The sequence below is a fragment of the Lasiodiplodia theobromae genome, assembly GCF_012971845.1.
Source record: "Lasiodiplodia theobromae strain AM2As chromosome Unknown scaffold_1, whole genome shotgun sequence".
In the NCBI taxonomy this organism is placed as follows: Eukaryota; Fungi; Ascomycota; class Dothideomycetes; order Botryosphaeriales; family Botryosphaeriaceae; genus Lasiodiplodia; species Lasiodiplodia theobromae.
This window is the reverse complement of record NW_023336399.1, coordinates 434,992-461,329: the sequence shown is the minus strand read 5'-3', so window position 1 is coordinate 461,329 and position 26,338 is coordinate 434,992. Positions and strand designations below refer to the sequence as shown.

The window sequence follows — 26,338 nt, the reverse complement described above, 5'->3', positions numbered from 1 at the left end:
CTGTTCAACACGTTGAGGTGGAGACGTGCATACATGAAAATTCAACAAGCCATTGATATTTAGGCATATGCCTGCCTAGAGATTATCGCATTTTTTGAGTTTTCACAACATCTTCTTCGGCATCAATTCGTGTTTCTCGATTTGATTTCTTAGCCGGATTTAATCTTCTTAAGACTTTTTATCCCCGAATACCAGTCTTGGTACGCTGCTGGAAATTTGTCTCTTTTCATTTTCTTTGATAGGACCAGGTTGACGCGAGCAGCATTACGGATTACTCGTGTCTCATATCTTGGGTTTCCGAGGTTCCAGCGGTGATGGCGACAACGAATCCTCAAGATGAGACAGGAACCACAAATGCACCGCATGCGCGACCAGATGAGCACCAATGCTCTAATATCTCCGAAGATTATCTGAGTTTCAACGCCTCAGAAGGATATCCCACTCCCGATCTTGTGGAGGAGTGCTCAATTCCTGGACATTCAGAAGAGCACCTAAGTTCCAATCACTCAGAAGAACACCCAAATTCCGATCTTTCGGAAGAGCATCCAAATTCCAGTTTCTCAAGAAGCATTGAAAAGCTCTTTCGTGATTTCGAGGCCAACCAGAAGCAGCAGCTTCAAATTCTCCGAGCGATCACCCATAGGGTATGTTCCGCAAGAAGAGGAGAAATAAGGAACATTGGGGCTTCAGCGTAATCTAATCATTTAAAATTTCTTTAGATTACCGACACGTCCCAACATGCTGCAACTAAGCCAATTCCACCCACAAATGCGCAACAAGCGATCCGAGTCCCCCTCGAAGTTGAGGAAATGATTCAGAGCTGGAACAACAGAACGAGTCCGCAGAGAAAGGCTTTTGATGTTTTCAACGCTCTTCTCGATGTCACTTTCAACGACAGCGAAATCAAAGAATTGGCAACCTCAATTCGGTTGTGCATCAAGAAAATGCCGGATGTACAAAAGAGCCCACAAAGCCTCTCTGATATTCTCCATATTGCTACGAGGTTGTATGGCTTTTTTTATAGTCTCAACGCTCGACTTGAGGGAAGTCATAAATGGAGGATCATTCAGTATCGGCTTGACGCATCCGGTTGGGCTACACCCCAGGTAGGATCTCTTCTTCAAAGTACTACAGCAAAAGTGAAGCTACTGATATATAATCACAGAATGACCGGAACTTGATTTACGATTCGACAGAAAATGGTCTCATTTGCGCTCGGATTATGTATGCTGTACAGATTTACATCCATTGCAAGTATCCCATAGGCTGACTACGCCTTTTTTATAGACACGGTGTCGAAGAGTATCGCAGCCTCAGTATGCGCCAGATTCTTCAAACAGTTTATCTATTCACGGGGTTTTCGGACTGGCCTCAAGACCAAGGCGAACTCTCCAGTCACGTGATGAAGTTTGTCCTCGCGTACGCTATGCAATGGAAGGTTTTCAAATGGCGTAATACTTGTACAGACGATTTCTGTACTCTCCAGTTCAATCTCAGGTTTTTCGAAATGCCTCTGGACGACCAAAACTTGGACATTGAGAGGATAAAGCGACAACCCGAGCACCTGCCACAATCGCAACTGCTTCGGGAAATTGGGTATATTCCTCGTCCAAGGAGAACCGGATTTACGATAGCAGAAAGGCGTGCGTCTGTTTTCATGGCATACGGGCGGCGCGTGGATACCCCCTACTGGACTATCTTCAATATTTCGGGCCAAAAAAACCTGCATGAACGCGACAAAGGTACAGGAGAGACGAGGCAGTATCTTCTTGATGGACTCTCTCACTTTCGAGTCTGGTATAGCCTGCTTGATAAGGAGCTACAGAATTGCCTGCTTGCATGACAGAAAATTCTCTCTGAGATGGACGTTGGAATCGGTCTTACGGTGAGCTGATCTCTCAACATGTTTCATAAAAAGATTAACATAATGCAACAGATTGACGAGTTGAGTGACTCTCAGATTTCAAGCGATTTGATGCGCGAAGCAAACTATTCCGAAAGATCAGAGTTTTATTTCGGTTCCTTTTCTATGCTCCGTAAATTTATGGACTGTATAGAAGAAACGCTACATGATTTGGAGCGTTGCTGTCAAGAGGTCAACGGCAGACTTGAAGAGAATGATACTTCGCCAGAGGGTAAGGAGAAGATCCAGAAAAGTGGCAGGCAGTTCCTGGAGACGCACAGAGGGAATTTCCAAGATTTAATTGATCAGATCCAAAGGAAGATTGATATGATAATGTTCCTACAGCAAAATGTGAGTCGTCAACACCCGCCTTTCCCTTAGGAACAACACCGGACTAAGCGTTCCAGCAGTTGTTCAATTCGAAATCGACTCGAAACGCTCCCGAGGCCACGCGTCAGGGGCACTACACCTTCATTTTCACGATGCTAACAGTCATCTATTTGCCACTTGCCTTTGTCACGGTGCGTGCTCCTTTAAACTATCTCTCATCATTCTTGACTAAACCAAAATTGCTTTATAGTCACTGTTTGCCATGAACAATATCTCCGAAGACTCTCCACTGGCAATCTCCATGGCTCCTTTTGCGGTCACACTTTCTCTTGTTGTTGCTATGATGTGTATCATTGCCACTGAAAGCTTCTCATTTGCGAACAAGACTGAACTTCATCCTATGCTGGGTCCAATTTCAAAGTCTTTCAGACATATGTTGGAGACGATCATGAAGGAAAATCAGCAGCCCGAAAGGGCACAATCGAACTTGGAGTGTGATTCGAATAACAATCCAGACCGCCCCAACTCCTCGTCCAAGTCTCGCGTTCTGAAGAGATTCTTCTCTTTGTTCCAACGTAAGTGTTATCAATCTCGTGCGATGATTGCTGCTGACTTGACTAGCGCGAAGTTCTCAGCCTTCGGAAGCAAACATAGATGTTGAAAACAGAGGTCACACTGCAGACATGGTATCAGCTGCCACGCAGACTGAAGAGAACAACTCCAACAACGACCCAGTTAAAACTGAGTAGCGCGAAGAGCAACGGGGAAGCGCTTACAAGATTAAGGTCTTCTCCAAATTGAAAAATAGAGTAGAGGCGAAAATATGGGCTCCGAGCCGTTTAATCTAGCTTGTAGACTTCCTATCCGCAGTATTTTGTGTGGCAATTGTCAGATTTAAAACGTTGCCGTTATTCGAATAAAGCGCATTGTTTTCTTTTCCATTTCCCGTAACTACCATTGTTTCAAAATGTCTGAACCAAACTCAGAAAGATGAGGTTGCTGTAAATTAAAAGTTTCGAATAAGGAAAAGGGTTAAAGTAATAAAATAGTAGAGTGCATGCCTTTCCTTCTATCCCAATTTGACATTAGTGCATTACCAGACATAGTCACAGAATCTATGGGCAAATAAATCTATGGATGAAAAAGGTAACGACACATTACATAAAGCGTAAACCAACAACGATGCCATGGCAGTTCGCCTCTTGAGACTGAAAGGGCAGAATTATCCTCCTCATGCTTCCGCGGGCCTCACACTCTGCGGATTATGGAACAAATCCGTCGGATCAACCTCCGCCTTGATCCTCTCCAGCCTCGGCAGATTCGCCCCCCAATACTGCTCCTGCCCATCCGGCAGATCCGGATCCACATACCCGGGATACGCCCCTCTCACGCCCGGCACATACCCCTCAATCAGCTCATTCACCCCATTCAAGAAATCCTTCGTCTTCTGCGAAACCGGCGGCAAAAGGCTGATGGCGTAGCTCTGCAGCTGGTACAGCGAATCGCGCAGCGAGTACGCCGCGTCGTCCATCGGTATCGCGTTGATCTGGCCGCCGACGAGGTTGAAGATGACGAACCACGCCAGCGCGCCGCCCTTGTCAGCCTTGTCGAAGTACTCGAACATGGCGTCGATGGCCTCGTCCGTCAGCGTCGTCGTCGGCGAGAACGACAGCGACTTCGAGTAGAAGGCGGCTGGTATCCCGCCGCCGATCTTGAGCAACAGGTCGTTCGCCCACTCGCCCACCGCGCCGACGAACGAATTCGTCACCGACACCTTCAAATCCGCGACCCCGGGCAACACGCCCTCCAAATTCAACCGATCGAACTCGGGCCGCCCGCCGAAAAACGTCCCGGAGATGCTCATCCCCCCCTCAAACACCGTCAACACGGACGTAAACTTCCAGCTCAGCTCGGGCTCGCTGACCAAGTTATTCCACGCTTTAAACGCCGTCGCCAGCGTCGCGGCGTCGCCGAGCGTGATGTTGTACTCGTACAGCACCATCTCGCCCGGCTCGGGCGCCGTGCGGAAGTCGAGCTGCGTCACGACGCCGAAGCTGGCGCCCGCGCCGCGCATGGCGAAGAAGACGTCTGGGTACGAGGTCGGCGACGCGTAGATGATGGACGCGTTGGCGAGGACCACTTCGCAGCCGATGACTTGGTCCGCGGCCGTGCCGAGTTCGCGCGATTGGGGGCCCAGACCGCCGATGGTGGCGTGGCCGCCGATGCCGATTTGGGGGGATGTGCCCTGGGGTTTGCGGTGTTATTAGGGTTGATGATGATGGAGAGGTGACTGAGGAGGAAGGGAGGGGAAGGAGAGGAAGGGAAGGGGAGAAACGTACGTGAGCAATGGTACGGCCGCCGGCGTTGTGCAGGCGGTCAGTGACGTCTTCGAGGAGGGTGCCGGCGCCGATGGTGGCGACCCAGGTGTCTTCGTCCATGGAGAATTGCTGGAACTTCTTCATGTCGATGACGATGGCTGAGGAGCCTTTGCCGCCCAGGCCTGTATGGAGTTAGCCTTGTTGTCTTGGTTGGGCAGAGAGATGGGAGGATACATACAATAGTTTCCATAGCTGTGGCCGCCGCTCCTCGCCTGGACTTTGTGGTCGTATTGGGCGGCACAAGCGATGATACCGGCAACCTGCTCGGCACTGTCGGGATAGGTTACGGCGGCGGGCGTAACGGGGATGTCCAGGTTGTACGGCTTCACGTCGGTGATCTGGTAAAGCAGATCGGACGGGAAGGCTACGTTGGCGTCACCTCCCACTGCTGTGGTAAGGCATGACTTTAGGTCCGGCGTAGCGGCGGCGGCGGAGGAAGCTTGCTGGCCCATGACTAGTGACTAGTAGAGGACCGCTACTTTTGGTATGCCCTATACAAAATGGCCGAAGGTAGGTATCCGATTTTTAAAGGAAAGAGGGTGGCCAGCAGCAACCTGCGTGCTAAAGGAGAAGATGCATAAATAAAGCCAAGCGCTTAGCGGAAGTATCGGCGAAAGTCTGGTGATCAGCGTCCTCAATAAATTTGTCGTTTTTAAAAGCCCCGTATCCCTGACCTTATTCGGAATCGGGCGGACCTGGTGGACAGCTGAAAGATATGGGTGGACGCATGTGAGCAGAACGAGCGAACGGGAAAAAGAAACTAAATTGATTTGACGTTTCAAGCAACCCGGCGAAATCTCAGACATGGCTGTACACTGTTTTCATTGGCAAGACAACGGATCTCGAGATGTAGAGGTTGCAGGGAAGAACCAAGCTTGTGACGAAAGGAGCTGGCTAGTGAGTTAGTGGTGCGGCCGTGCGCGCGTTAAATCTAGTCTACTTATAAAACAAAAAGTTGATCAGCGTCGTCTCTTGGCACGCTGCTATAGCGAGTGGTTTGATGTTTACTTTGTTATAATTGCTGAACCACAAAACGGATCGAAGAAATAGCAAGTTGACGTGCAGAGAACAAGGCGGCCCGAGGCTTCCCGGTTGTTGATCTCCCAGACTTTACGGACAAATTGGCATCGAAAGTTTGTTTATTGCCCGGCCGTTCCGGTTGGTTGGTCGCGCGCACGTTGCATCGCCTCTTCCCGTTTTCCTCGCTCCAAATCCGTATTCTTTTGCACTGCCTTCGCCCTCATCGACAAGGTTCGTGAGGCTGCTTGCCACAGTCGAACGAGGTCGTCCGCATACAATCATTTGGACTTCAGGCATGTTTCATGTCTCCGGTAACTATGTTATTTATTGCCCACTCTACGCGCGTAGCTGTAGACCAGAAAGCAGCCGTCGTCAGCTGGGGACGGTAAGGATCCAGGTCCATCTTCAAAGCCATGCAGCGAACCACATGTACAGAATCTGCTCATGATTGCCGCAACGAGGTGGTCACTCCAAGGATCAGATCATATCCGCCTGTCATGAGTTCAAAACATGCTTTCTCTACAAAGCAGGCCAGCGCCCGTTAACTGTGATGGGATGCCTCATGACAGTGGTGGCAGGTGGCTTGGCCCTCGGTCTGCTGGCATCCAAGTATTCCGTCCTATCCGCTGGGTGCATAAGCTGAGTCCGTGATCTGCCTCACTGATCCATGGCTTCTGCGTCGGACTCGACGCGACGCTGTACCACCATCGAGGTCAAGCCCTGGATGACCACGTACATCCACTTAGCGTTAGCTGCAGTGTTAGTGCCCGACATCTACGCCCGAGATAATGCGCAATCGCAGAGCCGCGCGTGTGCATGGGCCTCAGTCAGTTGCTTCAGTCTAAGAGCTGTCTACCGGTTATAAGCTCGTAAGCCTCCTTGGCCTTCTCCCGAAGCCTGACTCGGCTGCATCCTGAGCCAATGGTTGTTGATATGCAGTCAGCATTTCTGAACGAGGCTGCGCGCATGCGAGCTTCCAGCACTGCCCTAATTCGTCAGCCTCATGCTGCTGCGCCACCTGCATAATCTGTCCAATAAGCTCTAGACTTCGATTCCGCTTTCAGCCCATCCCTGCCGGTGTGCAAAAACAGAAGCGCATGACTACATATTGCAGAGGAAGGACCGCTTCCCCAACCAGATGTCCGAATTTACCCAGGCGACTTCAGAATCATATGCAAGAATCGTAACAAGATCGTATTGCCCCCACTCCATCTTCATCTTAGCCTAACAGCTTCCCTTACAAGCATGAAGGAAACCTTCCATCCAGCTCCGCCTCTGCAGCAGTGCCGTTAGCTACCTTTCGTTGCACCGCCACCAACGGCCGTTGCATCATCGACCACTTTCATCCTCGTAGTACACCCAAAGCACAACAGCAATTTTGTAACCGAAACGCCACCGCTAGTCATACAAAATCATCAAATAGAGAAGATTCACATGGGAAGGGCTGACATGTGGCACGAAAGGGTGACCCAAGGATCCCGCTTGGTCCGCCGGGCGCGTGTCGCAACACGGCGTTTCCTTCACCTCTTTCCAGCATCTGTCGCCATCAGCGAGAGTTTCTTTTCCGCACTCGAACGCTAAAACTCAGAATCGATATTGAAGCCAGAAGGTATGAAACAAGCTGATCGAGCCGTGTAGGTTACCAATACGGCTTTACTGCGAATAAGCTTGCCATCATGGACGATAATACTGGCACCACGTGTATTGGCAGTTGTTGTACCTGCATATCTGGTAAGTAATCGAAACTTCTTAGCATAGAGGATCTTGGAGAGGTCTTACACGTTTTTCGGGTGCTCGCAAGTTCGCATCCTGTAATCAGTGACAGGACCAGGTCCAGTCGGGCCGTACTGTGGAGGGGGCGATGCCACTCCCATCCCGTGTATGTTTTGTGTCCCATATGCATGACCACCAGCTCCAGTCTGGCTGTAGCTATGAAGGGCTGTGTCCTCAACGGGATCAGCAGAGAACTGCTGAGCGAATGCGGGCGTAGTATTGTACGCTTGTACATTCTGCGGCGGTGATTGCAGCATAGGCATTTGGCCAGTGGAATTGCTGGTCAGTGTCGGGGTGTAAGGCCAGTTTGGTTGAGACTGCAGATGTTGGGTGAATTGCGATGAGCTCTGTCCGCTGAAGGAACTGGGGGAGCTATCCATCCGCACAGGTGTTGGTTGCGCTAAAAGCTTCCCGTGTAGAACGTCTTGAGATGTGACGGGAATATCGTTTGCAGTCTTTGCCTTTTGCTTCTTTCGTAAGAAGGACACTCGAGATTTCTTTTCGGGATATTCGAATGCTCTGTACTGGGTGTTGTTGAATCCATTGTCCTCAGGAGAATAACCGAATCCTTGTGCATCATCGGTGCCTGCAAGTGAACTCAATGTTGAGGCGTCGTCGCATTGCGAACCATATGCGCCGGGAAAGTTGGTAGGCTGAGGCGGAGGCTCAGGGGTCCAGCCATCTCCATTTGGCACGGCATTCGCTCCGTAGGCAGTAGGCCCTGTCGCCCCATTGTTTCCACCGTTAACAAAGCCATCTGGCGTCCATGCCCCTGACAAGGGTTCAGCCTGGCTTTGGTCTTCGCTGGTTCTCCTTTCCGTACCAAATCGGACGGTTGCTAGGGTCACATTTCTAGCCTGGTTCCAGTAATTGTTCGCTGCCATTTTGCATTGGCACACCGATACACGCTGTTTCTTGAGTGGGGTCTAGAATCATTTCATCAGCCAGGGCGCCTTTCAGCACTCTTACACTCAGGGCCGCAATTTTTTAAAAGATTCCGGCATACGAACCACAGGATGGACGTTTCATTAGGGCGAAAGCCCTGTCGCAGAAATGGTCTCGCCTTGCTTTTTCGCGACACAGTCGGCGCAGGTACGTTAGGGCCCAGGAAATGGGAGTGGTGGCAATGCAGGTGTGCGGTAAATTCACAGTCTCAGAGCCTTGCGAATGAGGCAGTGCCCTGCTTGGGCGGGATCAGCCGGCTACCCTTAAGAACGCGAGCAGCGTCCGCCGCTGGGGACCAGAGCCTCATTGTGTCACGTTGGCAGGCATCGCTTCAGCCGAAAGCCGGATGACCGCAGCAGTACCTATATGTGACAGTCTCTAATTGGTTACCGCCTCTTCGTCCTTACACATCCTGATTTTGCCTTCAAGCACAGCCAATTAAGCACGTGGCAGGCGGCAAGGCTGAATGGAGGCGCCTGTATGTCAGCCTGACCGCAGCTCAATTGGCCAGCCTCGTCGGATCCGGGCTGGCTGAAACGCTTTAACAAGCTTACAACCACTCCTATGCCCGCCATTTCCATTCAGAATCCCCGCAGTGTTTTCGTCTCTCCCAAATCGTATCCTTGCCCGAGAAAAAAGAAACAAAAGAGAAAAACGCTTTGACCAGGTATTCAGAAATACTTATCACTGATATGGACAACAGCTCCGAAATCGCACAGACAACATTGAATACCTTCGCTTCGAGCGGCAGACGGTTGTCCGACATGTCTATTCCATCAGCCGCCCATATCGACATTTCTCGTCCTTGCTCAAGAGCAAGTGTCGACTTTGTTCACTCGGCTGCATCTCTCCCTGGCTCTTCATACACAGACACGTCAGCAACTGCCTACGATCCACCACCCAGTTCCCACCAACCACCAAAATCCCAGTGCGCAAGCAGCATATCCTCCAACACATACTATTCGTTCACAATGAATCATAAGATCGGAAGTGCACCAGACCCCGCCCCACCTGAACCGAGGCCAAGCAAAGCCTTCCGGTATATGGGCTATCGCGGTTTCTCGACCTTTCTCGCAGCCGACAACGATGCGCTAGTGGTGCGGAAGTTTGGCACATTACATGCGCGAGCACTGCTCATGCTTCAAGATGAGATAGTCCAGCTTGAAGACAAACTCGCAGAAATCGACCGCCAGTGTGAGGAACACAAAGTGGACGAAGCAGATGAATACCTATTTCACAATGGAACTTTTCGAGGAGATCGTCTTTGGAACAAAGAGCGCAATGCACTGATGCATCGCCTCGTGGAGGCTTTAGACCAATATGGTAGAAACGGATACATGCTACCTCCTCTTCACTGATACTGACTGTGCACAGACCGGTTCGTCTTGAACTATTCACGGCTGAACCTCCAGCCCAAAGCTCCACAGCGAACAATAAAGAGCATAAGATCATGGCTCAAGGCTTTTCCACAAGCCATCACAGAATATGAAACTGGGTTCTTGAAGGAGGAGAAGGAAGAAGACCTCGTAGCAATGGTTGAGCGAAGAAAAAGCCCTCTGCGGAGCATGCTCGAAAGCATGCGTTGGTTCCGTCACTCCAAGCCCTTTCGGATGCATGTAAGAGAATTCTGTCTCCTGTTTACTCCTTTATGCCCTTTCTGACTTGCCATGTTCAGAACCGAAATGAATACATCCGTAACTATGCAGACTCGAACGCCATCTACTACAACGACGACAAGATCGACATCGCCATCACCTCCATCATCCTGTTCCTCGGTCTCGTCATGCTCCTCGTTCCCTCCTGGTGGCTAAATCTTGCAGAGTCACACACGACTCGCCTGGCCATTATCACCGTCTTCATTGCCACGTTTTTGGGTCTCTTACTCCTTGTCACACCCTCCAAGCCATTCGAGACCATGGCAGGCACAGCAGCGTACGTGTTTCAAAAAACCGTTATTATTTCAGAAGAATCAGCTAACCTTACGCGCAGCTACGGTGCCCTCCTTATGGTGTTCATGCAAAGTTAACAGACGGAAAAAAAACCCCCCATACGCGTAGCCCTCCTTCAAGCCCCCTACTCAGCCACTGAGTACAGGATCATTCCCGCTTTTACGCATGCGTGTATCCGGTCTTATCCAAGCTGCTAGGGCCTGAAGTGCCGAGCATTTTCTCGCTCGCGTCTTTCTTCGTCGCCACCGCTCCTGGGTTCTCCGGTCTCGGTGACCTGATGCGTTCCTCAAATGACACGGATGGTTGATGTGCCTGGCTGCCATGTGGCTGTAGACTCAACTGTGTGCCAGTGTTCGAAGGTGGCTTGTCGTGGCGAAGGGAAGAGGGCATGATTGACAGGGAGGACATCTGTGGCGCGTACGTCAGTGCGCGGGGAATTTGAGAGAATGGAGCGAGGGTGAACTCACTTTGCAGAAGGTTTTCAAGAAGAGGAAGGAAAAGCTCGTTATTGGACAGTTTTGATGAAGGTGCAGTGTACGAGGAAATTTTCTGGCTTCGTCTGCAGGGCTGTTTTCTTTTCTCCAGGCGTATTTATACATTTCCTTCATCCTGCCCGCTGGTTCCGTGCGTCTGGGCATTCATCACACTGAGATAGACTTCATGTTTCGATCGCCTTATCAAAACTCTTGGCTACTCGGCTATCATCACTTTTGGCTCAGCCACCCGTGCAGATCAGGGTTCTGTTTCGTGCCCAGCCTTCGCCGCGTCGAGCCGTTCTGAAGGTTGCCAAGCGTTGATGTCATACCCGCTCTTTGCCCCGCCACCGGCAAGGATGAAGTTGGATACCTTAGCGTTGCAACGGACGACAGGATGTTAAGCCGTCCACCCGAGGATTAATACATGAGACGTAGTAAATGATGCAGCCAGACAATGAACTTCGAATACCCGGACTTTGTTGAAATGTTCAGAGGGCCGACCATGTAGCCAATCAAGCAAGAATATCCACTGAACAGGGCACCACAAATTAGAACAAAAAGCATGCAGATACGAAAGTGTCGAACTAGAAAAAGTACGACGCCGCACTGTTTCTAGTGCTTGGCTAGTAGCCTTATACTGTCTAACAGAAAGCAAAGCCGTATATTGTTTTAATGGCACACCTCTAGTTATATGCCGCTAAGGCCTTTAAAGTGTTCTCAAAATAGATCCGGCCCTTCTTCCTAGCTGGCTTTAAAAACCCTTAACGTCCTCTATACTTCATCACCCTGTAGGCTTGAATGAGTCCGCTCTAAATTCGAAGTAGTATAGTATCATACTTACATTTTTAGCCGAGGTAGCAAATGCTAACCTCTATATCTCAGATTACAGACTAATTATTTCTCCTAGACCTTGACGGCCAGCTCCTTTCAGTTCTCCCGGTCATATATCTGATCTTCGTAAAGTCTCTCTCTATTTCATATTTTTTGGTACATATCATTAAGATCGGGTGTTAATCACTACAGCGGCGGTAATCCTCAATTAGTATCGCCGAGTTTATAGTGGTTGCAGCCTAGCGCTTGGACCCAGTGTCGGATAACGGTTAGCGCTTACCAAATGAATATAAGTATGAACGACCATCCTCCGTGAGCTTTACTGAAATTGCAGCCATGGCGCAACTTCCGCAAGAGTTAGTAGAGCATATCGCTTTCTACGCCGATGGCGAAACACGAAAAAATATGGTGACAGTATCGTCAAGTTTCCAGGCTGCTGTTGAGAGGCATGTATTTGACAGAATCTCACTGAAAAGCAAAGACTTGAAGCGGTTCCAGGCACTATATCACGGTCACCGCACTCGATTCCTCCACAGTATCGTCTTTACTATCAAGTTCCCCAAGTTAGAGAACACGGATGATGAGGATGAGCCGCTGCCCTGCAGGGAGTCACTCGAAGACATCCAGTCGATTGACCAATTCTTCACCCGCCATATCAAGCAGCTGTTCAACGCGATCAAGGCCCTCGAGGAGCAGAATCCGTCAACAATGGACGGCATTTCCCTCACCATCAGGGTCACCCGCCCCTCAGACTACAACAAAGAAGCCGACTACTGCGACCACCGCCGCTGGCCCTGCTGGCGCCTGCACCTCCTCTCCCCCACCTCCCTCCCACCCCTCTCCTCCATCCGCTCCCTCTCCTTCCAGGACGCCTTCCCCTCCTACTACGACGACTGGGGCGGCGAGCGCTCGCGCCACCTCGACATGCGCGCCCTCCTCGACCTCGCCGCCAAACTGCCCAACCTGCAACACCTCCGCACCCGCGGCCCCCTCGAACGCTTCCCCGTCTCCTACCTCCGCGACGAAGCCACGCAATGCCGCCGCGTGTGGGAGGGCCCGTGGTGCGACACCCGCCTGGCCTTCGCCGCCGCCGCCGCAGCACTCAACCACGTCCTGCCCCTCGGCACGTTGACGACGCTCAAACTCCACTTCTTCGCCGCCGACCAGGCCAGCATGTGCGACCAAACCCGCCCGCTACCCGACCTGACCGACGGCCGGCCGCGCGGCCACGACCCGCTCAGCGCCGCGCTGCACGCCCTTTCCCTCAACCTCGTCGAGCTCGACCTACGCGCAGTCGTCGACCCCTCCCTATTCTGGCCCTCCTCCTCCTCCTCCCCATCCTCCTCCCCGCCGCCGTCACCACCGCACTGGCCCCGCCTCCGCCGGCTGCGCGTCGAGTTCCACAACTGCACGCCGGACGGGTCGTGGTACTTCGACGCGCCCCATGGGCACCCAGACGACAACGACCGCAGAGGCTTCCCGGTCACGGAAACGCACTACCCCCCGCTCGGCCCGGACCCGCACCCTGCCGACGCGGCGTGGGACGAGTACTGGAGCTACGTCGTCGACGACCTGGAGCCGGACGTCTTCCGCGTGCGGCCGCGCGAGACACGTATCGAGCCGCTGCTGGTCGCGTTCGGGCGCGCGCTGGGGTGCATGCCGCGACTGCAGGCGGCGGAGGTGTTTACGTGGGTGGGGTGGGCGCCGCGCGGGGAGGAGGAGAGGGAGGGGGAGGCGGGGGAGGTGTATGGGGTGGAGGAGGTGGGGAGGTGGCGGAATGGGTTTGTGCATAGGTGGGGGGTTGGGGTTGAGGTGGGGAGGGAAGGGAGGAGGGCGAGGGTGAGGTGGGAGGTTGGTGGGTGGAGGGCGGGGGAGGAGGTGGGGAGGGTGTTGAGGGGGGGCTTGGGGGAGGAGGGGGTGGAGGTGGAGGAGGTGTGGGTGCCGTTTGCTTTGATGGATAGGAGGAGGGAGAAGGAGGAGGGGAGTGGGTGGGATTCGTTGCTTTGAGATGATGCTGAAGAATACGGTATATTGTCTTTGAGAGCCCTTGGATAGGGGAGTAGGGGAGCTATAGAAGCAGAAAGAAATAGACTTCCAATATAGAATCTAGTTTCAGATGATGGTAACATCGCGAAACTCTACGCTCTCGAAAACAGCTTGATCGAATTCCTCAAACAGCCCCACCCGCCGATATATCCCAGCTTCTTCGGTCGGAATCAGTAGCAGACCAAGTCCTGTCTTCCAGTACTGACTTTGTTCGAGTAAGGGAACCAGTAAGAGCATGAGGATCCCCTCCACCGCCGCCTTCGGAAATTCACTCATCCAAAGTCCGTCGTCAACTGGTACTATCCAGTCTGTCCAACATCGTGCTATAGCCTTTCCATCAAGCGTCGCTTTGTAGGAACCCTCAAAATTCCGATGCTCAGCTTCAGGTGCCATCTCGCTCAACCTTCGCACCTTCCCGGATGCCCGAATGTGGCCGCTGCTTACTCGACCGAACTCATTCAGTCCATCGACTTCGACCCCCGCATCAAGCATCACAGCCTCGAGGGGTTCTCTTGGTTCCTGGGGGAGTCTTTCTCGAGAAGGAGCATGATAAAACCGGTAATCCACGGGGCCCGACCCTCTCGCCCAAGACCACGATGGCGCGGAAAGTTGCACACACCCTGTTCCGGTCAATGCGCCATCGGTCGTGCTTAGAGACTCTAGGAGTTTAGATTCGGGAATTGGTGTAGTTTGCCAGAGAAGACCTCGGTGCAGTTCTTCACGCCATAACCCAGCCAGGTAATGGCACCCAGTCATATCCGCGAAAGCTTTGGCGTAAGACGAAAACGCGGGCAAACGGTCGGACTCGAAGCTGAGATTCCGTTTCGTGTAGCTTTGGACGACAGAATACCAGCGGGAATCAAAACGGCTGTTTGGTCCCTCAAGGTCTTCGGTCCGAAGATGGCTGAAACTAAAAGACCCGTCCCCACGCTTCTCCGGCTTCCTTTGGGGCGTGTCTTCGGCCCACAACATTCCATGTGACTCGAACAACATCTTTTGTTGCCCAAAGTAAAGCTTTTTCGCGGCAAACATAGCCTCTTGAAAGGTCCAGCCCCTGGTAATCCACGTTGAAGACCATTCCATGCCCCAAAGCTCTAAAGCTGGACCGTAGTCGGGTTTCCGCAGAAAGTATTTCCCCTCCACCCCGGGCTTCAAGGATGAAGAGTGACGAACCTCGGCAGTCAGCGCGGGCGATCGTTTTGAAAATCCATCGTGGCAAGATTTGGATGCGATCGGGACGATGGTGACGGCGGCTCCCTGGTAAATCTCCGACATCTTTACGGCTTCGCGCTCCCAATCCTGGATATCGTCTTGGACGATGCACAGAGAATCAATCCAGAGATACTTGATGTCAAGCTTTCGCACGGTTTTCACAGCATCTCGATAGGTTGCTGGCATGTCTTTGTCCGAGAACCCTTCCCGTTGCCAGAGTTGTATTTTGGTTTTCGTCGTCTTCAGAGGTGGATCTTTGGGATCGCCCCAGCAATGGCTAAGAGCGGCGTATTTGATCGGCTCTGAATGTTGGAGACCTTCGAAAGTATGAACCAACCGACATCCAACGGCATCGTCTGCGGGGCTAACGTCAATGAGTCTATTGGCAACTGTTGAACTCTCCTCCATTGGATGCAGATTCAACCACTTCTTCATCGTCGAAATCGTTCCTTCAGATGACAGAAAATCCTCGGGGATTGTCCTCTTTTTTATGCCTAGCCACCTGGCACAATCACCTCACGTTTTTTCTGTCAGCTGATTTTCAAGAGTTGAATAAGTTGGCATACCTGGTTCTGCGAAAACATCGAACTTGAAGTGTCTATGGCCGTCCTTGTCGTCCCCGGAACAAGACTCCTCCTGTTCAACAAAAGACTCATCTGCAGACTCATTCCCAGACTCAGATTCTCCCGAAACCCAAAATCCGAGTATTAAGCGTTCCAGACATCCACCCTCCCACTCATACCAGAGCTCGCTCAGTTTAAACTTCTTGTGGTTGGGGAACCATTGAAGAAATTCTTGCCGGATTAGACTACAGAACTCACAAACACCAACCATAGATTCTAGATATGCAAACGTTACGTCTTTCCGATATTTCAGGTGTAACTTCTTCACCTCCCGGCTTTCAGTAACTCTTTGTGGATCAACAACGAACCAGAGGACCTCCTCTCCTTCTTCGTTCTCTTTTGAATAGCCGCCATGGTCTTTTTCGTCGAACTCGAGGACTTTACAGTCATCGCATAGCCCCATTTTCGTGAGGTGCCATGAAGACTATGGAGGAATAGGTGAGGAAACGAACGTGATGGAATTTTCTATTGTATATTCGGCCAGCCTCACCGACTCTTTATAGCCTGAAAGACTCCTCTGACTTTAGCGTAAGACACGTGGCAATTGTGGCTTTTTCCCTGCGAGTGAGCCTTATTGGGGGCCAAAATGGCGTTGGTGGCGATACGGATCGACGATAGCATCATGATACAAAGCCGGTCCCGAGGGTCGCCTTTTTGTCCCCATTGGGCTTTAATGCGTGGCATTGCAGTCAAGAGTGTGTAGAGTAGTCTCTTCTATAGAATGAAAACACTTGAAAAGCACCAGCATTCGCAGCGTAGTACGGCATGGTCCAGACTCTGAGCGTTCTTCACACCTTCAGCCTCTCCACAAACTTTACTATGCTACCACCTAAAGCAGAAAGAGATACGAAAACTAGTGAGAGTGCTATATAGGGATTGCCGAAGATACCTTCATCCAATGGATGGTTACTGAAAAAGCACGTCCTCCACATCACTAGGCCAAATACCATAATGGAAGGCGAATAGTCCTCTACCACTCTCTTGAAAAGCGGAAACACAGGTATGGACACTTGTAGGTTGGCGCAAGATGCACAAGAACCAGCTGCACACAGAACTAACTGTTTGTGATATAGCCAAGGGTCAACGCTTCGAAACATGTCTGATGTTTGCCCAGATTTGAGAGATGCCTTTTGATTTTGGCTGGTCTTGACATCCGTTCTTGACACTCGTTGTTCTATGAGTGATCGGAGCTCCTTGAACCACATCTGTGGTAGAGTGAGAGGGTGATGTCTGCGCAGGCTCAGTAGGGTCGAACGAGGCAGAAACGTCAGCCACGTAGCAGGTTCCGCAGTCATCCACCACACGGTGTACATCGACTTGGATGTGATCGTTGCCTAACGACATTCGCACTCCGGGTGATTTTGGATTGAAAGACGTAGCAAGCTTTGACAAGAACCCTTCTTCTAACTGGATCAACGGTGATTGCTTTGTCCAAGCCTTGGCAAGTCCCAACAAGGACGGCTTAATCAAGTCTTCGGTCCACTCAAGAACATCGACAGCGATTGGTAGTTGGTCTGACGAACCAATCAAGACGGCGAACTTTGTACCCTCACCAGGATGGTTACGTAATGGCGACTTATGATGGTCCACTGGGGTCTTCCGCTCAAGTAGAAGAGCTACAGTTACCTTTTGACTCCAGGGGCAGTGAACGTAGACTCCATTGCCAAGATCCCATCTGTATGCGCCGAAGGTTACGTATTTCTCATATCCTTGCTCCGAACTGGGTATCTGGCGTAGTTTCAATATGTCACTAGCGTGTGACTTTCCGGGATTCCACAGCTCGATATTTTGCCGCACGTATATCAAGCAACCCACAGTACCAGAGCCCATTCTTCCGACAAATTCGTGCGCTCTGATGCGCACGTACTGCTCTGTATCCACAGACTTCTGTACATCATGCGATCTGACAGGAATGTTCTGCTTTGTATCCAGAGACTTCAGTACGTCATGCGTTCCGCTCGTCCTTCTCAGGTAGATGCCAATGAATCCTGGGCGAACTGTGGGTTCAGTACAATTGAGTACTACGGAATAAACATTCGCTTCATGGTGTTCCAGGCGCAGAGTTATCTGCAATCCTTTGTTGGTCATAGAGAAAGGTGGACGAAGTTTTGGACGGTATGGAACGAAGTTTCCAGATTTTTCGAAGCATGCGGGTGATTTTGCAAGCAGACCGTATGGATATCGCGGATTGGTTGCGGCGTCCTTTTCCCTCCACGCAAACAGAGTCTCGTCGTCGGTGTTTCGCATGATCTCTTCTTGCAACCTGATGAAAGCCTTGCTCCCCTCTCCGTATATCATCGGCATGTTGACGTCGAACAGGCCCATGAGGCAATAAGCCTGGTCTTCCAACCTCGTTGTCCGTCGTTTCGCCGCCCAAGACATCCTCTTGGCCACGCTCACAGACCCCAAGTGCGTTCTGCCGGTAAGCACATGCACATCGATCCCTGTCGCCCGAGAAAGAACAGTAGTCAAGGTTGATTTAGCGCCGAGGCATATCCAGCCTTGCGAGAAAAACTCCAAGTGTGCGGGGGCAACCAGCTCTTGCAGCGTCCATCCTCTCCGAAACCATTCGCTCTGGGCGAACACAGCATCTTGCTCTGGATCAATCCCATCAGGCACGTCGAACAGGTATACGTAGCAAACGGCGGCCTGGTTGTACCATCTGTACATGGAGTTGATAGCCTCGGAAAGCTCGGCGCTGCTGCTTTTGTCGATGCAGCAGGTGTCCACCCAGACGTAGGCAAAGCCGTCGCGCGACGCCTGCAGACAAGTTTCTTCAATTTTCTTGTAGCCCAACTTCTCCGACGCCTGCCCACTCGCGATGTCTTCGAAGAGGACTTCGCCATCCTGCCACCTGTGTGAGAGGATGGCGTAGGGTGGGACGGCCGAGTCCACAAAGGTCTCAAGATGGAGAGTAGAGCAGTTGAGAAGGCGCATGGTCGTAGTTTACTGAGTTTGACTCAGGAGCGCCGGTGCAGCAGTTGTTGGGTGGTGTTATGGCTTTGATGAACCGTGTTCTTTGCCATGGCTGCAGCCTAGGCGGGTTACACCAGCCGTATTATTCATCATGTATATGCGCTACTATCAGCTCTACGTTACACAGAAGTCCACAGAGAAACTTACGTCTTAGGTTGGCTAGCGCATAGGTGCTGGATGTTTCCAGGTAAAGTAATGTTTCAGCAGCGGTAGTTAGCTCCTTGAAAATTGAGTGCCTCTCCTTGAACCACTTAGTCAGGTGAGCGATGTCATGCAGAATCCTTCCTAGCATACTTTTTTTAATTGTGTTAGAAGAAAAGAGGATGAAAATGACTGAATTCTAGTATAGAAGAATGGTATGAAACATGGAATAATGATCCGAAAGAGTCTACAAAAGTACTCCAAAGTTTTTTCCACATAAATCATTGTTCGTCAACTTTGCATAAGCTCCAAACTCGTCATCGGCAACTTTCTTTGTCGGAACCCAGACTGCGAATACCTGATAAGCAGGTCTGCGGAGCTTCTCGCTCTCGGAATCGATGTGAACTGCTTCATACAAGAGAGTTGATGGGTGATCGTCGTATCCTCCCATAGATACCGTAATCGTTTTTCTTCCCCCAGATAGTATGTCCTCTATATGGACATCCCCTCGACAGAAACCTACCCTAGGTAGCCACCTCTCGCCGTTCTGGATTAAAGAAAAAATCAATTGTACATTCTTCTTCTCGCAGTACTCCGAATCTAACTCCAAGGCGGCAGTGACCACATTGTAGATTGCATGGTAGATCAGTCTCGGATTGCTTGAATCAATCAGATCGTCTAATTCCTGAGCGTATGCCTCGTCCTCGTCAAAAGGCTCTCTCCTATGATGATCGCAGAGAAATTTCATGTACCTTTCGATTGGCTGGATCCTACAGACATATCGTGTTGAAGCCGCGATTACTCGGGTGCTTTGCGTGGCATCCATCGTGGTATAGGATTCTCGCAAAATCCGTTCAGTTGCATAGCTAACCGCTTGGACCCTGTTCTCTTCCCAGTGAGACATGATCTGGCGAAAGTGCTCGATGACCATTCGTGAAACAAATCTGTTGGATAGATCGCTAGAATGTTCATGCTCATGCGAAAGCATCTCCTGAAATTGGTTTACTAACATTGTATAACTCCTGGCGCTTGTTGAAAGAGATGGTTGGGCCGCGTCATGGAGTAACACAGGAACAAAACTCTGCATTTCACGCGAGACTGGGAGTGCGAGGCCCTCCATGGTCAGGACCCGATATACGTCCACATCGCAGTGTGGATCAATTTCCGAGAGGTATTCCAACGGGTTCCAAAGGGCAGATCCGGCTGACTCGCTGTCAAACAGGCCTCGTGGTGCGGTGACCGCAATGGTCATCCGATGATTGCATTGAAGCTGGTCAACCGCGTCCTGCATCAATTCTGCGACACTCATAGACTTGTATGCCTTGGGGACAATGTAGTTGGGACACGCCGTCCAGACAGAGATGATGTAGTCTCGTGCTCTAGTTGCCTCGCGACGAGTTCGACGTCTGCCACGCTGCCCACCAGCCTCGTACGATAGCCGTAAGAGAAACTCCATGACCGGAAAGGATTCGAAACTGCTATGATGTGGCTTTCTGAACTGCTCGCCTCGCAGGAAACGGTAATATTGTTCCTCTTCTCCACCACGGGATGATGAGCCCAAATAGTGAAGCAAATCCCTCGCGATTGTGGAATGCATTATTTGAAGGTAGTCGAAGATAGCACGAAAGGCTGTCTTTTGCGAGAAATTGTTCCTAGTGAGAATCTCAAGCATGTTTCTCTGAAATGGAGGAAGAGTCTCCACATTAATGTCGGGATCTCCATCATTCAAAATGGCGCATGGGTTCTCGGTTTTTGATGCCCAGACGCACCGAATCCGCTGCGAATTCATGAATTCTTGACGTGGCCACATCCGTAGACTCCACGGAGACCCTCCCAAGCTTAAACACCTATATTGCCGTCTTAAACATTCTTCAACTTGCCCCTGATCTTTCCGGCCCTGGTCGTCGTTCGGGAGCATATCTAGCTGCTCAACAACCCTCGGAAGACAGCTACAGGGGCTCCCCGGAAAGAGAACGACGACATCCAGAGAAGAAAAGATGGAAGGAATATCGGCGAGTGTTTTCAAAATTTTGTCTTCTTCTTGGGGAATGCACAATTGGTCCATCCAGACGGGCTTCGCTTCCGACAGCTCGGCAAGGCGGTTCACGACGTCAGAGATGATCCATTCCGTGCCCAGCTCGAGCTGAATGGGTTCTGCGGGCTGAACAGTATGTCCGACAGTCCTTTTCTGTCGATCGAACTCTCCCCAAGCGTAAGAGATGGCCATGGCGTTGTCGCGATGCAGTGGAACGTCAACCACATCAACAAGCAGGTGGGGGGTCGTTGCAAACGAGCATGCTTTGTCGCGACAGATCCTGAGCTTGGCGACTCGAGCTTGCTTCTGCCTGTCGGTACCCATCAAGGATGCTCCCCAGCTTCGAAAGATAGATAAGCAGATAGCCATCAAGGTTGCTCCTAAAAGAATGGACAAGTAGAGACCCGTAAACAGTAATCTCCAAAGAATAGACAAGTAGGTGCCCATCTTTTATCGTTGATGCCGGACGTGAAAGCCGTGTGGACAGAGAAGGGGGCGAGAGTGTTGAGGATTGCAAGTCTGACGAAGAAATGAAAAAGCAGAAGTCGTCTACTTATTCAGTGAAGTTGGTAAGCAGACAGAGTTCTCGGAGTAAGCATGCGGGGTATTCGAGTAAGCAGCTGTCTGCAGCCTAGACGCGGCATCCAATGCTGTCCAACCACGTATTATGCGAGGCCCAAAGTACAGCCATAAGACAACGAATCGATGCCCACCATCGCAAAAGTGCCCTTATCGGCGTTTTCGAGGGTACACTGGTACTTCATAAGATGCGAAACGATCACCGATTCAAGAAGAGAACCTTCAGCAAAATAAGCTTTGCGCAAATAATAAATAACACATTATCTAAGCAGACCAGCGATCGATCCGCCCGGATGCTAAAATCAGATAAAGTTGCAGCTATAAGACATCCTCCAGAATAAATCATTAACCTTGTTTCTTCTTCTTCCTCTGCTTCTTCTCCTTCTTCTTCTTCTTTCCTCCTTCCCATCACTTTTCCCCCACCGCGCCGCTTATGCGTACGTCGGCGCACCGGCGCTCTCACCATCCGCACCGCTCTCCGTCTTCTGCGCACCAGTAGCACCGTACGACGGCTCCGAAGTCTCGCCCTCCGTGCTCTGAGCAGTAGTCGTCTTCTGCGAACCGGTAGCACCGTACGACGGCTCCTTTGACGTAGTGTTGCCCGTCTCGCCCTCAGTGCTGCTCTCAGTCTTCTTCTCCTCCTCCTTGGCCGCCGGCTTGTCCTCGGTGGTGGTGGTCTTGGTGGTGGTGGTGGTGGTGCTCTTCTCCTCCTCATCACCGCCCGTCACGACGTCCGTCGTGGCATCCAGATCGACCGGCGGCAGGGCGAAGGGCGGGTTGATCGGGCCGGCCGAGGTGTCGACGGGGGAGGCGCCGTAGCTGGGCTCCGCAGCCGCGGGGGTGGTGGTGGTGGTGGTGGTATCCGTGTTCTTCTGCGCGCTGCTGTCCGCGCCGTCGGTCTCCGCCTCCGTCTCGTCATCAGAGTCCGAGTCAGAATCCGAGTCCGAGTCGGACTCCTCGGCGCCGTACGCGGGCTCCTTGTCGGAGTCGGAGTCGGACGACGAGGAGGCGCCGTCGACGTCGGACTCAGAAGCGGGCTGGGTGGCGCCGTACGAGGGCTCGTCCGCGCCGGAGGAAGTGGCCTTGGTCGACGGGGCGGTGCCGTAGTTCTGGCGGCGGGTGAGACCGGGGTCGGTGACGGGCAGGCCGGAGACGGGGCTCAGGTCGATCTTCAGGTCCAGGAGGTCCTTGGTGCCGCGGGCAGCCAGGTTGCCGGCGTTGAGGGGCGCCGCCTGGGAGGTGGCGACGAGGAAGAGGAAGAGCTTGATGAGGGCCTGTTTCTGCATTTTGGTGGTGGTTGGGGTTGAGGTTTTTTGGTTGGTGGTAGGTTGCCGAAAGAGGAAACGAGTGTGTGGTTTTTGTTTAACGAAAGTGGGTTGTTGGAAACGACTGGAGGCTCTTCCTGAATGTAAAGGGAGCTGTTTCTGCTCGGGGGGAGAGAGGAGGTGTGCGTCTTTATTAAATCAATACTTGCTCTCTTGGGGAGTCCGTGATGCTGGCGATCCCCTTGTCGGGACGACGCCCCCGTGGGTAGGGCATCCGTGCTTCCGGCTCCAATCAGCAGCTTAGTGGCGCCATGAGCCTCATGTTGGCCACTGTAAGACGGCGGTTTCGCCAAATCATGTCGCTCAAAGTTGGTAGCCACACCAGACGAAGGCCGTAACGGGCTAGCAGATGCATCCTATCGCATGCGCTATCCGTTCCCCCCGCAATTTCCAGAATCCTACCTTAAATGAAGTTGACCCCTAATAGCAGCCAGCGCCGGGCAGCACTGTTGATCAGCCGGAGCTTTAGCTATTGACGCGCAGTAGCGGTGACCAAAGTCTGTCTTTGGGTTGGGCATGTTCGCATCTCGCCCTGACCAATAAAATAGGAGAAAATCTTGGTCGGAACAACGGCCATCACTTGCGTGCAAATCGCATCTTTAGCGCGGCGTGAGAGGCAAATGAGGAAAGCGGAAATTGGTCTGTACGTCATTTTCTAAATTAAGATCGGCGGCCAAGGGGGGAAACGTGAACGTTGCGACCCGTGCTTTAGGGCCTGGGACGTGTTCCTCCTGCCGGCCACCGAACGTTTTCCAACCCAACCGACCGAAGTTTGTACCTACACAGGCCGTCTGATGTAACAGTGGTAGGTGTGGGAGTGAAAATCCATCAGCTCATCCAATACAAAGACGCGGTGATCGGGAGCTGCATAGCCGCACCCTTGAACAACACATGTTCTCAACAACATTATTTGCATTGCCTAATTGGTAGTGCATGAGAATATATATTACTTTGGTAGCTTATCCAACTAGACTCTTATCGTATGGCGGGGTGGATCAGCTCGGGCCGCAGAATCCTACTGCTGCACGTCGCCACGTTCTGGCCAGAATGGCGCTGTCGCTCACTGTCAGCTTAAGGAATATGAACTGCACTTTGACTCACATGTGTTCTATTACCACGGCGAAGGAGCTGATTGCAAATACTGAAAATAGCGAGTGTGCAAAAGGGCTGTGTACGCTTCCAATTATTGAGTGCACCATCTCTGCTCGAATACTTTGCACCATTCTCCACTAAAAACCATGAGGAGCGGCTGAGGGGGAACTTCGGGAGGGGGCTGTGATGCACCTCGTGTGCACTGACCACTATCCTGAGTAGCTGATAGACTGATAAAGTTATTCATAAGGTAGCCAAGCATTTGCTACCCCCGTTCTTAGAACTAGCTTTTATATTTAGTACTGAGGACTCTTCGCTTCACCATGCTCGAAAGACCTCATACAAGTGATGACCACATGGTCTTATAAGCATAAGAGCCAATCGAGTCTATTAGAGTTAAGTGGTAGATAGTCGCAAGTAACGCAGGCCCTTTAAAACGTTAAAACACAGCCGAGATTACAAACGCCCTGCGTAACAAACCTTATACTTGTGGGCCTCCACCCCGCACATCTCGCTTCTCAGCCCCATTCCCCAGAAGGCTGGAAGCTGGACTCCGGCGATGTTGTCCAGATACAGATCAATGTAGGATCTGGAAAGGAAGCAGAACAAAAGCTGTATTTCAGCGTAGCTGTAACGGCAGCGAGGTGTGGGTATAGTGTCCTCTTACTGCACCATCAACTAAATACAAGAATAAAAAAATCTCCTCTGCGAACACTTTCAGCACCTTCCCAATGCTCAACGACCACCATCTTCCCCTTCCCTTTCTCGGATATCAAACACACTACACAACCATCCTCCATACTTTCTTGTCCCTCACGACGAACCCCCCGTCGCCTGCGGCAGCGGCGCAGCCTCGCGCTTGCTCATGTCCGGCTGGCCCTCCTTCTGATCCGTCGGCTCGGGCGCAGGCGCAGCCTCACGCTTGCTCGCCTTCGGCGGGGCGTCCGACGGCTTTGGGGTATTCGGGTCCGACGGCTGCGGCTCTGGGGCGCGCTTGCTCACGTTGCCCCCCTCCGTCGGCTCAGGCGCAGGCGCAGCCTCGCGCTTGGTCACGTCCGGCGGGCCCTCCTTCTGGTCCGTCGGCTCAGGCGCAGGCGCAGCCTCACGCTTGCTCACGCCCGGAGGGGGCTTCGACGGCTCTGGGATCGGGTCCGACGGCTGCGGCGCCGGTGCGCGCTTGCTCACGGGGCCGCCTGCTCCCTCCGTCGGCATGGGATCAGCCTCGCGTTTGCTCACGGGGCCGCCTGCTCCATCCGTCGGCATGGGATCGGCCGCGCGTTTGCTGTTTTCCGGCGCGTTGGGCTTGGTGTTGACTTCGACGGCACGAGCAGTGATGGCGGGCATGAGCGCCTCGCGTTTGGTGATGCCCGGCTCCTTTGGATCGGAGACGACTTCGGCGGCGCGGGGGTCGAGGGCAGCAGGGCCGAGAGCGATGGCGGTGGGCTCGGGTGATGGGATGGGTGCCGGAGCGGGCGCGGCGAGGGTGGTGAGGCCCAGGCAGCAGAGGAGAAGGGCGGAGGATAGGCAGCGCATTTTGGCTTTCGTTGGTGGTGTTTGAGGGTGGATTGGAGAGATAGGAGGAGGTGTGGGTGTAAGTGATGGGTTGGTTTGTGATCAGATATATATCCCTGTCTTTGGTGGTGACGGGGTAAAGAAGGTGGGAGAAAAACGAGCTGAAGTCCACAAGAGTGGTTAAAGAGAGACTCGAATGAGATGGATGCCTTGAGCTCAACGGCCATCCACCGTTTTCTTTATATACACCACATCTTCTGATCAGGCCCACAGGGCTCTCGGCATCAGCCGCAGTCGTGCCGGGGTTATCGCGAGAGGGAAAGACTTAAGGTTCGAGCCTCTGCCCGTTGTGATTTTAAGCTCAAACGGTAGATTGCTTTTTTCCCCAATCGACGCCCACACCCCTGCCACTCGAGTCAAGACTTCAACGCCTTACGTTCCTTGAAAAGACGTTGTGACACAGCTGAAAAGTCCGTGTTATCTCGTGCCCAGTGCAACGAAGTCAGTTCTGCCTCACGATCTTCGGTAAGAAGTCCGCAAGGAGTCCAGCCCAGACGGCCACCTGACAGGATAAAATTACACTCTTCGGTGTTTCACAAGGCGCAGCAGCTCTTTCAGCTACGTGGGCGGTCAAAAATAGCAACCGTATGTAGGTGCAGACTCCAATTCTGAATCAGAGGGTCAGGCGGAGCACTTGATTTGCTGCAGAGGTGTCTTAAAATATCCAGCGTGGCGAATTAAAGACGAGTGAAATCAAGCTATTTTACAACTCCCAATGGCGACCAAGGCGTGGCTGGCTCTCATGGACGTCTCCAAAACAAACCGGCCATGCACAAAATATGCACAAAATAGAAAGTCATGTTTCCAAGGCGACGAAGAATAGTAAACAGTAGTCTATTCGGTCCAGTACGTGATATCATAAACGCTCAAACAAAGCACACTAATGCCAGATGCCGGCATCTGCCAAAACCCCGCCCTATCGGCTGTCGCTCGGGCGACTTGAAACAAAAAAAGAAAAGAAAAGGACCGCAAAGCCCACGTTTCGTGGGCGTAAGCAAAGAAGTCCGGTCAGCCTAGCGAATCCCATCCCATCAGCCGAACACATGGCTGAAGCGACATACGCCAGAATCCTCAACCAAAAAACAAAGAACATCTTGCCAACCAATCAGCCTTCCCCCTCTCTTGCTCAATT

General features: G+C 52.0%; 6 protein-coding genes across 6 annotated transcripts; 2 read left to right on the top strand and 4 right to left on the bottom strand.

Moving 5' to 3' along the window:
• Positions 1–3,464: 3,464 nt before the first annotated feature.
• LTHEOB_134 (Oxygen oxidoreductase covalent FAD-binding site) lies at positions 3,465–5,063 on the bottom strand (the record flags this gene model as incomplete). The annotated part of the gene is made up of 3 exons (XM_035510030.1): positions 3,465–4,478; positions 4,573–4,733; positions 4,790–5,063. The coding sequence occupies 3 exons, from the start codon at positions 5,061–5,063 to the stop codon at positions 3,465–3,467; spliced, it is 1,449 nt and encodes a 482-aa protein (XP_035372136.1).
• A 4,257-nt stretch (positions 5,064–9,320) lies between these two features.
• Positions 9,321–10,375, top strand: LTHEOB_133 (uncharacterized protein; the record flags this gene model as incomplete). The annotated part of the gene is made up of 4 exons (XM_035510019.1): positions 9,321–9,672; positions 9,724–9,884; positions 10,025–10,281; positions 10,339–10,375. The coding sequence occupies 4 exons, from the start codon at positions 9,321–9,323 to the stop codon at positions 10,373–10,375; spliced, it is 807 nt and encodes a 268-aa protein (XP_035372135.1).
• Positions 10,376–12,010: 1,635 nt separating this feature from the next.
• On the top strand, positions 12,011–13,612 carry LTHEOB_132 (uncharacterized protein; the record flags this gene model as incomplete). The annotated part of the gene is made up of 1 exon (XM_035510008.1): positions 12,011–13,612. The coding sequence occupies one exon, from the start codon at positions 12,011–12,013 to the stop codon at positions 13,610–13,612; it is 1,602 nt and encodes a 533-aa protein (XP_035372134.1).
• A 3,340-nt stretch (positions 13,613–16,952) lies between these two features.
• On the bottom strand, positions 16,953–18,423 carry LTHEOB_131 (Het domain-containing protein; the record flags this gene model as incomplete). Its single annotated transcript, XM_035509997.1, has 4 exons — positions 16,953–17,000; positions 17,113–17,214; positions 17,302–17,474; positions 17,658–18,423. 4 exons carry the CDS (start codon positions 18,421–18,423, stop codon positions 16,953–16,955), a joined length of 1,089 nt encoding a protein of 362 aa, XP_035372133.1.
• Positions 18,424–21,648: 3,225 nt separating this feature from the next.
• On the bottom strand, positions 21,649–22,503 carry LTHEOB_130 (uncharacterized protein; the record flags this gene model as incomplete). Its single annotated transcript, XM_035509929.1, has 1 exon — positions 21,649–22,503. One exon carries the CDS (start codon positions 22,501–22,503, stop codon positions 21,649–21,651), a length of 855 nt encoding a protein of 284 aa, XP_035372132.1.
• Positions 22,504–24,447: 1,944 nt separating this feature from the next.
• Positions 24,448–25,167, bottom strand: LTHEOB_129 (Exported protein-like protein; the record flags this gene model as incomplete). Its single annotated transcript, XM_035509817.1, has 1 exon — positions 24,448–25,167. The coding sequence occupies one exon, from the start codon at positions 25,165–25,167 to the stop codon at positions 24,448–24,450; it is 720 nt and encodes a 239-aa protein (XP_035372131.1).
• Positions 25,168–26,338: the final 1,171 nt, after the last annotated feature.